The 14354-nt window shown below is 36.0% G+C and overlaps 1 protein-coding gene across 1 annotated transcript in view; it reads right to left on the bottom strand.

Moving 5' to 3' along the window:
* Positions 1-14354, bottom strand: part of LOC306847385 (A disintegrin and metalloproteinase with thrombospondin motifs 7-like) — a 94491-nt gene that overhangs the window by 60615 nt on the left and 19522 nt on the right. Inside the window, exons 6-7 of the mRNA XM_079381311.1 lie at positions 10810-10934; positions 10576-10725 (exon numbers count right to left, since the gene is read on the bottom strand). Coding sequence (XP_079237437.1) covers positions 10576-10725; positions 10810-10934 — 275 coding nt within the window. The remainder of the gene's footprint in view (positions 1-10575; positions 10726-10809; positions 10935-14354) is intronic.

The raw sequence follows: 14354 nt of genomic DNA, 5'->3' as shown, positions 1-14354 counted from the left end.
TATTAAAAACTCATATGGTGAAAAACAAGAATATGTTTATGGAAAGCATGTACAGCATGTACTTTATAATATCAGTATTCTGTTGTTTACTATCATACTAATGCTAAAATTACTAATATATTAGCATTTACAATAATAGGTGGCAAGACTACGGAGCCCGGGAGGGGTCGTCTTTGGTTCACTTAGTTTTGTCGTGGACACGAGATATTAATTTGTGGGAACGTCATATTAACTCGTGGGAATGTGATATTATTTTGTGGTTCCCTCAACATAGCATCTCGAGGCCACGACATAAGGATGTCGTTACCTCGACAAAACAATCTCGTGGCCACGACATATTATCACATTCCCACGACTTAATATGTCGTGGCCATGACAAAACTAAGTGAACCGAAGACGACCCCTCCCGAACCATGGTAAATGCATTCACTAAGCTTGTCTGTGCAAAGTTCTATGAACTCTTTCAACTGTTACAACAAAGCCGCAAAATCTGCAAGAATACACCAAGAAGGACATAACTATCCTTCCGAAAAATAACCATGGTTTTTATTATAGTAAAAATGTAGTAACCACCATTTGTATTTTGTATAACCACAGTTTCACTACAAATACCTTGGTTAAAATATGGTAAGTGTAGCAAAACCTTGGTTAATTTGTGGTTACCATATTTTAACTATAGTAACCATGGTTTTTTGTTTTTATTTGCAGTAAAACCATGGTTCATTTTCATCAGGGTATATATCTAACTAAAGACCAACTAAGTTAACTTAACTTTACACTTTATTTTAAAGTGTCCTTATCACAGAGTAATTACACAAATAAGCACTGAGCAATATTAATTAACAACATGTACTTACTATAGGGTTAGGGTTTGGTTTATGGGTTAGTTAGTTGCTCCATAATAAGGCTTGATTTACTGTTATTACTACATGTAATATAGCAAAAATGCGCACATTTTTGTATAAATGAACTTAATTTTGAACAAAAATATGAACTTCACATTTCTGGTTTAAACCACAACATGCTCCATAGACATGCATTATAAGCATTACTATCAATAAGGTCCGGCTGCAGACTTGCACTTGCACTCTCAGGACTTGCACTCTCAGGACTTGCACTCTCAGGACTTGCACTCTTAGACACTTTAAGTCCCTTATTAATTATTATTAAATTTGATCCATTATGCCACCGTAAGCGTTTTGCTGTATGGGACAATAGGGAGGACAAGTGAAAGTTTGCGTATTGTGTTCATGGCCGTCTGCTGGCCTTGTAGTACACTTAATAATAACTATACATCAAATTTGATCTTTTAATTGCACTTAATGTATCTTAATACATTAAGCCATATTAAGTGTTTATGGTTTTCTATGGTTTTCTAGAAACTTTGTGCATTGCGTTCATATTCTGCTGTTCTGCCACGGATTTGCGGGTCTTGTCTTTTTCTCCTACAGATGACTTGCAGGACCCTGTTCGTTATTGTACTAAATTAGTTTTAATCGTTTAACCACCACAGTGTCTCGTCTCCATTGGCAACAAACACGATTCATGTCGAATGCAAGTGAGGTCACAGGTAGCGGAGAGTGCTAGTGACATTGTAATTTCACCACCTGGCTACTGTTGTAAAATGTTGAGCGATTCAAACTAAAAATAACCAATAAATAGAACAAAATAAAAAATAAAAAAGACTGCAAGTGACATCACTCGCGAAAGCGCAAGTGTCTGAGAGTGCAAGTCTGGGTGTGCAAGTCTGAGAGTGCAAGTGCAAGTCTGCAGCCAGACCCTTCTCATTACTATCCACATTTTTTCAAATTGAGGTGCTGGACAAGTCAAACTAATTTTCTGTTTAGACAGCATGTAACAGATGTTGTTGATAGAGCATATTTTGAATATTTCTTAAAATGTACATTGGGGAAATTCAGATTTTCTAATATATTACAAAGACTGCTGTCTCAGCTATAGCAGTCTAGAAACAGCTCACTAGAGACCTTACTGAGCTGTCAAGCTGCCTTTTCTGAGTCCCCCTGTGCTTGACTGTTTATCATGATATCACGGTTTATAATTCTATGTGGTGTGACCACAAACATTTATAAAAGGCATGTGCGGCAGACCAAATGGCACAAGATCAAACACACTCTAAGTCTAAGACTCTAACACAGCTTCTAACAAACAGACTGTAATTTAAGAGTACGCTCCTATGAAGAAAAAAAATCCCCATTTCTGCACCACTAGGCATCTATTAGGCTTCACAAGGCACATTCAGACCACCTTCATTTACAAACAATGACTTCTTAAAAACTATTTCATATTATCTTGAAGGGAACTATACACAATGAATCACACAGATCTGAATGAAATATAACTGGAGAGATGCTGGCAAAAAACTTTATAGTCATAATTGGTACCAGAAAGAGTCCCCTTCTCCACAACTCTCGTGTCAAAAAAAGCAGCTTTCAGCTTTCTACTGAAGATTAACGAGAGAGAATATTCAGTGTGTGATGGGCTTATACTGCCTCCAGTAAAGAGTGTGTTACTGGACTGTTAACTCCACAGAACTAATGCATGTTTCATCAAAGACACCTTGGCTTTGAGAGCAACACAAAATGAGCAATTTGCATATGCAACACTGTCTAGTTTTAGCTGAGGACGGAATCTTTATTTCTTTCCAAATTTGATCAAGGAAAAACACAGAGGTGTCAGTTTTGTTGTGTATTATTTCTAAAGCATTACATTATTACCATGCAAAAGAATTTTAAAGAAATTAATATCTTTATTCAGAAATTTGAATTCAATTGATCAAAAGGGACAGAAAAGACTTTGACATTGTAACAAAAATGTTCAATTTCAAATATGCTTTTATTATTTAATTATTTATTTATTTTTACTCATCAAAAATGCTGAAAAAAAATGTAGCAAGGTGTAGCAGAATGATTTCTGGAGAATCATGTGACACTGAGAACTGGAGTAATTACTGCTGAAAATTCAGCTTCGCCATCACAGGAATAAATTACATTTTAAGATATATATTTATATTATATCTATTTATAATATATTTGTAATATATATTTAAAAAAAAAAAAACATTTTACTAACCCCAAACATTTGAACAGTTGTGCATATAATCAGTAATATATCAGCAACTTTCCCTCTAGATATCATTATCTGCATTAGCTATTTTAAAAGAATGATATATATATATATATATATATATATATTAATTGAATTCCAAAGAATACCATTAAAGGGGACCTATTATGCAAAAATCACTTTTATAAGGTGTTTGAACGCAGTTGTGTGGCCGCAGAGTGTGAAAACAACCAGCCTATAATGTTAAAAGTCCACCAACTAATTTTTTTATAAAACCAATAAATCATAAAAAGTATCTCCAAACGAGCTGTTTCAGATTCTCTCTCTGTCCACGTCACTGAGGGGGAAAAAGTCCCGCCCATTTGTGACGCTCTCTGCCCTATTAGCATAAACACAGCCCCGAGTGAGAAGCTGCGTCCGCCATTACTGAAGATATACAATGTCAGCTCCAAAGAGGCTTTACAAGTGTTTTGGGATGCACTAATGAACATAAGAGTCCCCATAATCTCCCCCCATCTGAACCGCTGAGGACACTGTGGTTAAATTTCATATTCGAAAGAAATATCCCAGAAAAAAATCGGTAACGTCCCTTATATGTTTAGGAATCAATACCAACGCTTCGTGCATGAACGTCAGCTCCAAGTATCACGCGTTTGTTTTTCTGAATTAGCTTCTTGGCACTCTGTCAGGCTTATTGTTAAAGCTATCATTGAGTGCGTTTACATGGACCCTCTTAATGCGATTATAATGAGATTTTGACAATATTGTGATTAATCTTTACCTCATGTAAACGCAATACTTCGATTTAAATAATGCGATTAAGCTCATAATCATAGCAAGCATAATCGTATTAAAGGAACACTCCATTTTTTTGGAAATAGGAGTTTTACCGTTTTTGAATCCATTCAGTCGATCTCCGGGTCTGGCGGTAGCACTTTTAGCTTAGTTTAGCATAGATCATTGAATCGGATTAGACCATTAGCATTTGGTTATCAAAAATGACCAAAGAGTTTAGATAATGTTCCTATTTAAAACTTGACACTTCTGTAGTTACATTGTGTACTAAGACTGACGGAAAATGAAAAGTTGCAATTTTGTAGGCTGATATGGGTAGGAACTATACTCAATATATCAAGGAATAATCAAGGAAGTTTGTTGCCGTACCATGGGTGCAGCAGGCGCAATGATATTACACAGCGCCTGAAAGTAGTCCCCAGCTATATGATAGGCTACTGAGCTGGGCGCTGCGTAATATCATTGCGCCTGCTGCACCCATGGTACGGCAGGAAAGTTCCAAAAAAAGTTTTTTTTTTCTTGTTTTTCGTTCGCCAGTTTAGTGAAATGGTGCGCGGCGCATTATATACGTCACATGATGACGTCAGGTGTCATTCCGGAACATTTACGGGTTGTGTGTGAAAAGAAGGAGGCTCCAAGATGGCGGCATGTTAAGATAACTTTTAGTAGCTCTGTTGGCAAAAAACATTATAACTCACGTAAACTGTCTACTTTCAACTGGTTACCTTACACATCCATTGTGCGTTTTGTTAAGGATGTAATTGTGGAATAATTATGCCAAAAAGTGCTGAAAAACGTAAAGAACGGGCGAAAAGTCTGATGGATGTATCTGTAGATATGCACGACTACGCACTCTCTGCTGTTACTGATCCCGGTCCTGGACATACTCTGGATACTCTTTGCTTAACTCATCTTCCCGACACTCCAACTAAGCCTACTTCTAAGAAAGGGAAAATGGAAACTTTGGAAGATGTGGTCGCGATGTTATCATCACTGATCAACGAGCGCTCCGATTCTCTTGAAAAGTTGGTGAGTAACAACGCTATGAAAATTGAGGGATTGAAAAAGACTGTGGACTTTGTCTCTGCTGAAGTCAAAGATGTGAAAGTGAAAGCTGACCACCTAGCTTCTCGGTTGCAACTCGGGGAGCAGCGAATTGAGACGTGTGAAACTCGTTTATCTGACCTGGAGAGATACTCAAGGGATTCCAGAAAAGGAGAGGGAGAACATCAGGGATGAAGTCATCCGCATATGTGAACAAACATATCCTGAAGGGAAGGGCAAATTCTCCTTTGCTATAGATTCAGTTCACAGATTGGGGAAAAAGCCAAACGAAATTGGCAACAAGTCTATCCCTCGTGCTGTCATAGTGCAGTTTACCTCACGCTTTATCAGGGATGCTGTGTGGAAGGCAGCGAAGTCTTCGGTTTATCTAAAGGACAATGGGATGCGGTTTATGGAAGACCTTACTCCACTGGACAGAGAAAGAAGGAAGAAGCTGTGGCCTATGGTAGAAGAAGCACGCGCAGCTGGAAAAGCTGCCTACTACGTCGGTGCACGCGCCTTCATTAATGGTACTGAGATCCGTTTGCCTGCGTCTGCTGAAAAATAAATAAAAAAGAAAAAGTAGACTCAGACTTTCTTTTACGAACATAACTCCCTTCATCACTTGACTCCATGTAAATATCACCATATCAATAAGCTATTCATAATTTTTCTTTACCTCATATTGCTGCTATTTAAATACCCTGTACAACTTTTTTGCACATTATTTTTGCACATTCCTGTTATTACTATTTAAGTCAACAACATACTGACCTGCACATTTATATTTATATTTTTTATCTTATCTTTTATTTTATTTTATTCTTTTATTTTATTTTTTCTACTTTTCTTCTCTTAATATTTGTATACTTTATAATTGCACTGTCCTTGGAGCGGACCTGACCTACATTTCACTGCTGGTTATACTCTGTATAATTGTGTATGTGACAAATAAAACTCTTGAATCAATAAAACTCTTGAATCCCTTTAGCGGACCAGTTTATCGTCGACGAACTTTACGATCTTTATCGAAGTCTTCGATTACCAGCTACCATCACATCTACGGATGATGCGTCTGTATCATTACGGCTAGGGTTCTTGTTAATGTATGTTACTTTCTTTCGGCAACCAGTTGTCATGTCTTGACGGTAGGACTTTCTCTCAGTATGTTCAGCTGAGCTACGTTTCTCAGGTTTTTACTAACTACTTGTTGTGCTCTTTTGCACTCTTTTTTTGTTCACTAAATTGTTCATTATTTCTATTTCTGTTATCTCTCTAAATGCCAGGGGTTTGAGAGATTCTGTGAAGCGTAAAGCTCTTTTTATGTTTGGGAAAAAATACAATACCGACTTCTGTTTCTTTCAAGAGTCTCACTCAACTGTTAATGACTGTAACTTCTGGAAATCACAGTGGGGAAATGATGCATGGTTTTCTCATGGATCTGAACGTTCGGCAGGTGTTTTAACACTAAAGAATAAGTTTGCTGGTGATGTTCTATATTATTACTGTGACCCTTGCGGGTATTTTATTTTTTTGAAAAAAAAATTCAACTTCTGGCTTCAAAGAGATCTCTCCTATCTTTGTATCTTGATAACCTTACTAGTAAAAATATTGATAAAATGCTATTTGATTTTTTATGGAAAAATCGAACACACTATGTTAAAAAGACTGTAATTATGAATACATATGAGAATGGTGGCCTTAATTTCTTAGATTTCACCACAATGAACCATACCTTTAAGATTAATTGGATTAAGCATCACTTAAAAAAACCCCACTTCTGTCTGGAATTTTATCCCTCACTATGCTTTTTCAAATATTGGTGGTCTTAGTTTTGTTCTGTATATAATATAGATAAAATTCCAGCTAAGTTATCTGCTTTCCACAAACAAGTGCTCCTATCTTGGTCATTAATATATAAGCACAATTTTTCTCCGCATCGCTACTTCATCTGGAATAACAGAAACATCCTTTATAAACACAAATCTCTTTTCTTAAAGAACTGGTTTGACAACGATATTAAATTGGTTAGTCAGTTATATAATAAAGAAGGAATACTCTTTTCTTATGATGAATTCCTTTCTTATTATAAAATACCAGTCACTCAAAAAGAATTTGCAATGGTTTTTGGTTCAATTCCTTCTGGTACACAAATGCTATTTAGAGGTATTGACAAAGACCATTCTCCCGGTTCAGTGTCTTTAGATGTTACTAAAATTTATGTTGGTAAAATTTGTTTTTCATCATACCTCAAGAATAATAATAGAGCTATTCGTACTCTTTTCCAAAGAGAAATTGTTACTGTACCTTATATTTTGTCTCACTGCATCTCCTTATTAAATGGAAAATTGATTTGCTGGAGGAAAGTGTGGTTGTTACCACAAAAATATCATCTTAGAAATAAGGTTAAAGAAGTTTCTTATAAACTTATTCACAGATTTTATCCAGCAAATCATTATTTACAAAAATTTAAAAAAGGAATAAATGTAAATAGTACTTTTAGTAATGAATACGAGGAAACTGCCATGCACTTATTTTGGCACATACATACTCAGTTACACTATGGTGTAAGGTCCAAAAGTTTATTAGGGAGAATATTCAGTGTTTAAAACCTTTTTCACTCTTATGGGAAAATGTACTTTTTGGCTTTACTGACTATCCTGACCAAGAGGAACAGTACTTTTACTTAATTAATTTACTTATTCTGTTGACCAAATTTTACATTCATAAGTGTAAATTTACCAATAAAAAAACAATTTTTATGGTTTTGTTAACTGAAATATGTATTTATATTGACAGTATCAGAGAACTTTGAAAGTTTGTGAATTTTACAATTTATTTATTTGATTTTATATATACATGTATATATGTATTTCTTGTTTATTTTTAAGTTTAATACTTTCCTCCCCCTGGCTACTGTTTTATTTGTTGTAATTTGTCTTTCTATCCTTTTATTTTTATTTATTTTATTATTTTGTTTCTTGATAACGTTGTATGTTATAGTTCTTCGAAAAAAAAAAAAAAAAAAAAAAGGGTTGTGTGTGAACGCGCGCACAGATTCCGGAAAATCACTGGCAGTGTGAATGCAGCAAATCTAACGACCCGGGAACAATTGCCGGAACACATTACCCGTGTATTTTCCGGAATCTCTGTGTGAAAGGGGCTTAACATAGGTGGCGTACGCCGATTTGAATCGAAATATACAGGCATGTAAACGCCTTAATCGCAGTATTGCCGCTCTGACCAAAGTGCGCATGCGCTTGTGACATACATGAGTGACGTGACGCGCACCTATACAGAGATTAGAAATGATGGTGGTGAAGAAAGCATCGCCTTTCTGGGGAAAACACAACTTGCTGCCACCAGTCTCTGTTCCTTACCCTCATCCAGAAACGGTGAGTAGAACGCGACGGCAGCGTAGGCAAACCGCTAACATACACTACCAGTCAAAAGTTTTTGAACAGTGAGATTTCTGTTTTTTCTGTCTCTTCTGCTCACCAAGCCTTCATTTATTTGATCCAAAATACAGCAAAAACAGTAACATTTTGAAATATTTACCATTTAAAATGTTTTCTATTTGAAAATATTTTAAAATGCAAGTTATTCTTCTGATTTCAAAGCTGAATTTTTAGCATCATTCTCCAGTCACATGATTCTTCAGAAATCATTCTAATATGCTGATTTGCTGCTCAAAAAAACATTTATTATTATGTTGAAAACAGCAGAGTAGAATTTATTTTAGGTTTCTTTGATGAATAGAAAGTTCAGAAGAACAGCATCTATCTGAAATTTAAATCTTTTGAGAGCGGTAGAACTAGCGGTTTCCTCAGTAATGGCTGTAATGCAAGCAGCTCCGCTCATGAACGCTACTTTATCAGATAAAATGAAAATGCCATCAAAACTATTCTGAAGACAGTCGGTTCCCTTCAAAGATGCATTCATATAAATCACCCACGCCACATTTTGATTTGGTTGGAGAGTCGGATTCGTAATCCAAAGGTTGCAAGTTCGAGTCTCAGGCCGGCAGGAATTGTAGGAGGGGGGAGTGAATATACAGCGTTCTCTCCATCCTCAATACCATGACTGAGGTGCCCTTGAGCAAGGCATCGAAACCCCCAACTGCTTTCCGGGAGCAGCAGCATAAATGGCTGCCCACTGCTCTGGGTGTGTGTTCACTGCTGTGTGTGTGTGTGCACGTTGGATGGGTTAATTGCAGAGCACAAATTCCGAGTATGGGTCACCATACTTGGCTGTATGTCACTTCACTTCAAGTCAAACGCCACAAATAAATCAATGTATGGGAAACACTGGTAATGTATATTGAAATATCGGAAATGTGTTTAAAAATCATACCACAGTTATTGAAAAAAAAATTATATCGTGATACATATTGATATTGAATTATTGTCCAGCCCTAAATACAATCATACAAAAGTGTTTTACATTAGATGTAAATAAATTAAAACAGCGGCCAGTAACACACCTGCTCTTTCTGAGTCCATCATTTGTGCTGTCCAGTGGGGTATGTGAATAATGGCAGTAAAAAATTAACCACAATTCTTAGCGAATAATAAGAATAATGGAAATTGCATGTAAATGGGAGTAAGAGATTTGCTCTTGACATGTAAACATCATAACGCGATTAAGTCCTTACTCTGATTATTGGAAACAATTGCATTATTCGTGCGCATGTAAACGTAGTCACTGTCTCTGTGTGTTTTCACTGACGCTGCCTTCAAGTGCTATCAGAATGATTGTGAATAGGAATGTGGTAGTTAAAAGTTGCATATGATCGATCACTTGAAGTTGTCGAGCTCATAATCAGAAGTGGAACTTATAAAGTTTGTGATAGCATGAGACCAGCTATGTTGTTATTTTTATCCCGCCGTGCTCCCCGTCTGTGTAATTCATAAACGCGAATTTATTATGCACAGTATAATCAGATGACTGACTTTGAAACCGAGTAGTTTTCTGTAAACATAACAGGTTTGTATTATTATTGGAATGTTTATTTGCAAAGGCTAGCACTGCTAATACAGGAGCTGGAGCTCTTGAATCTCCACCCTCTTCTTCCGGAGCAACAGCTCACTCGCATTTAAAGCAATATACTCAAACTCTGTGTGTTTTTGCTCATACCCTAAAAGTGGCAATTTTAACAAGCTATAAAAAAAATTCTGTGCGGTATATTGAGCTAAAACTTCACATATACGCTCTGGGGAAATCAGAGACTTATTTTACATATTGTAAAAAGGGGCATAATAGGTCCCCTTTAATACTGGAGCTGAGATGCCTCACATACTGTTGTGAAATGTCTCTACCACTCAAGAGTAATTCACAACAATGTTCAGTACAACTACAAAAAGACAGAACCCAGACATTACAGAAAGTGTGTCAACATGTACTGTATGTCACCGAGCCTTTCTTCTTGACCATATTTGAGGAAGGAAAGAGGAGTCTAGAAATGTGTACACAACAACCAAATGTTTGGACACTTGAGTCCATTTTTGCTTCCTGTGGTCTTAAAACCTTTTGATCTAAAGGTGTATAAAGGTATATACATACACGGAAATTCCATTAATAATCTTTCAAAAGTATACCTAACTTATAAATATAATTGTATACAGTATATGTAATCTGTGTTATAGGACTTACTTGTGGCCAAGCTCATGTGCGATTGTAAATGCCAGGGTCAGGCCTGTGTCTTCATTGATGCTGCAGCTGCGGTGAGGTTGGCACATTCCAGCCACATGAGACAGTCCCAATGTTTCACAAGGCTTATTGATGGCAGCACAAATGTCTTTTCTGTGTCACAGAAAATGGTTAACATGTCTATTATACTGTATATGTAAAGCAATGCAATTTTGGTTACAATTAGGCCATGTGTACCTAGTAATGAGGACAGCCACATCATGATGGACTGGATGATCATCATCCTTCATATTGATGCCTTTCTGCCACTTACAGAAGCTGTTCAGGCTGTTGTCTGCATGATGGGTAATTTTCAAATCCTCCTGATAACATATAAAATAATTAAATACATAAAAAGAGAAAATTGTATATGTAACGTTTGCATGTATGAAGTACGACATAATTATTGAGTTTAAAGAAGTATTACTACTTTATTATTAATATGAAAGGCAAATAAAAATGTATTTATTGGAGCTTATTGAAGGTATCATGTTGAGGAATGAGAATTTATGAAAGTAATGATACAACTCTAAAATGCACTAACTTTTAGATGGTGGCAAACACTATTCGTATAAATACAATGTGGTGGTTACACACTGTAAACCACAATGCCAAAAAAGAAAAGAAAATAAATAAAAATCAAAGAGCTTTCCATATGTGACCCTGGACCACAAAACCAGTCATAAGGGTAAATTTTTCGAAATTGAGATTTATACATCATCTGAAAGCTGGATAAATAATCTTTCGATTGAGGTATTTGTTAGGATAGGATAATATTTGGCCGAGATACAATTATTTGAAAATTTTGAATCTAAGGGTGCAAAAAAAAAAAGTTGTCCAAATGAAGTTCTTAGCAATGCATATAACCAATCAAAAATTAAGTTTTTATATATTTATGGTAGGAAATTTACAAAATATATTTATGCAACATGATCTTTACTTAATATCCTAATGATTTTTGGCACAAAAGAAAAATCAACAATTTTGACCTTGTTGGCTGTTGCAACAAATATGCCTGTGCTACTTATGACTGGTTTTGTCGTCCAGGGTCACATATTTGGTGATTTGTGGATTTTTACAGCCTCAGCTAGCCCAGTTTATAAATTGATACTTGTGTGTGGTTTTTTTTAAGGAGGCATATTTGAGCACATGGCATTTCACACCAATCCTGGGTACTTTTCCCAAAAGCACTGATAGCAAACTATTGTTTCAAGTTCCGTTATTACCAATATAGTTCAATGATTCAGTGTTTACTGAAACTAGGGATGCACTGATACTTTTTCCAGTACTCGCCCGATACCGATACTTTTATTTTTGGTCCTTTCCGATACCGAGTACCATACTGATATTTTCATTGCATTTGTACATTTTTTAAATATTGGGTACAGAAAACCAAAAGAGTATGTATAATGTTAATTGGTTAACTTCATTTATCAAATAAATACAGTCACACCAAAATTTATTCAAACACCTTTAAAATGTCTCACATTATCATGGTTTATTAGCTATAATTTAGAAAATGGTAATAAAATATGACAAGAACTCTATAAAACTTTGTCTGAACAAATTCAGCTTGATAATGTCAGATAACTTTGATAGAAAGGTACATAATGGATTACAATCAACCAAAAATGATTCAGACAGCTGTTAGTATGACAATATTTACACAACTATCAATACTCTGTCGGGCCACTGTAGTCTCCTGGGCATGCTGTAAACCAGGTTCATGCAAACCTGAACTTCAGTTTTTTTCCCAGACTCGCCCTGAATAATTTTTTGTCCCAAATTTGTATAAATTTTACTGGTAGTCCACTGTATGAAGAATTTTTGGTTATAATATGTCACAGTTTACTTTATTTTGATTTGATTGTATAATATCTTCGGTTATTTTCACACTTAATTATGCCCATTAAAATGTATTTGACAAGTTTTTGTTACTTTCACTGTAAATTTTTTTGCTCTATGGTACATCATCTTTAATTTAATAGCATTAGAGCTGCTCCATTGCAGCGGCTCAGTACTTTAATTATGCGTTTTGCTGTAATAATGCAGGGAACCACTGGTTATAATGTGCTACACACAGGTGAGTGGGCCTGTACAAACCACCTGTAGTAACATATTCTCCTCTATGTGCACACTTTACACACACTGCTGCATGTACACAAGCCACAAAATACTCAGCAATATATGTATGTTTACATGCGCATGCACTACAAATCATCCTGCACTGTTCCCCAACCAGCTACTTGACTCAAAATGTTTCTCTTTGCACATGTACAGTATTTATGTGAAGCATTCGTATAGTTTATATTTTTTATCTTTTATTTTTTATTTTGTATAAGGTAAATATTTATGTGAAGCATTCGTATAGTTTGTATTTTTTATCTTTTATTTTTTGTTTGTATAGGGTAAATATTTATATATAGTATACTTATAGTTCAAATCTGTCAGTAGGTTAGTTGTGTATAGGTTTATAGTGTTTTTTTACTTCATTGTTGTATGTCTGTATTTATGTAGCACCGTGGTCCTGCGAGGCACGACATTTCGTTCCACTGTATGTCCCCGAATGTAGCGGAATGACAATAAAGCTCAACTTGACTTGACTTGAACTTATAAATCTCCTAACTGTGATATTTTCAGAAATAAAAGTAGCTTTTTTTCATCTGAAACGTGCTGCAATTTATATTCCAAAGCCACTCATATAATGCATAATCAATCATGAAGCAAGCAAAACACGCGCAACGTGCGCACGTATTTGTACTGGTGCAGAATGAGAGGGACAAGTACAGAACACAGTTAGCTGTTAGTTTTACTTTCACCAGAATGTCGTGTATGCTTAAGGTTGAAAATAAATGATGGTTTATAGAGAATACCCCTATAAATTGTCTTATATTTACGATTTAGTTTTAAGCCAAATGATGCGTGTGCCAAGTGAGCGAACATCAATAAAGATCACACAACAGAAGTGCGCGCACGCTCTCTCTCTCTCTCCCTCCCTCCCTACCGTTAAGTAACTCATGTATTGTTTTACTTACTTATTTTTGACATATCCGACCGAACTACAAACTATGCAGTGATGTCTGTGAGAAAGGGATATTCACTCGACCAGCTCGCGCATCTGTGCCGCCGCGCGCTCAATCCACTCAGCTTGCTTTGCTTAGCCCATCAGCTCGCTCACGTCAGCTATACAGGCGTCAATACTGAATGTTTAACATTAATTTCATTGCATGCATATACTTCGTAGACATCCTTAATCTCTAATAACTCCATTCTGCTGTCTGTTGTTCTGTTGTCTGTATTTCTTTGTCTGAATATGGCACTTATCACATGCTGTGTGGTATCAGCGTTTGGTATCGGGTCATTTTAACGAGTACAGGAGCTCAGTATCGGGCCCGATACCGATACCGGTATCGGTGCATCCCTAACTGAAACCATAGTTTTTCTGAGACCTGATCTCCATATGTACAGTATGATAAACACATTCACATATAAATACTGATCAGCGCACATACAGCGCATTAAACCAGAAGCTCAACTGTGCTTACATGAAACCTTATTGGTTCTTGCACATCAAGCAAGCACAGCTGAGCTTTTGTTTACCATATTTGATGTGTTCTGTGCATAATCAGTGTTGATATGGGAGTAAAAGCCAAATCTTATGGGTTTATAACTACATAAGCGCAAGTAATTGATGACAGAATTTTCATTTTTGGGTGAACTAATCTGCAGGGGTTCTCAACTCT

The sequence above is a fragment of the Barbus barbus genome, assembly GCF_936440315.1.
Source record: "Barbus barbus genome assembly, chromosome: 1".
NCBI lineage: Eukaryota > Metazoa > Chordata > Actinopteri > Cypriniformes > Cyprinidae > Barbus > Barbus barbus.
This window is presented reverse-complemented; position numbering and strand designations above follow the sequence as displayed.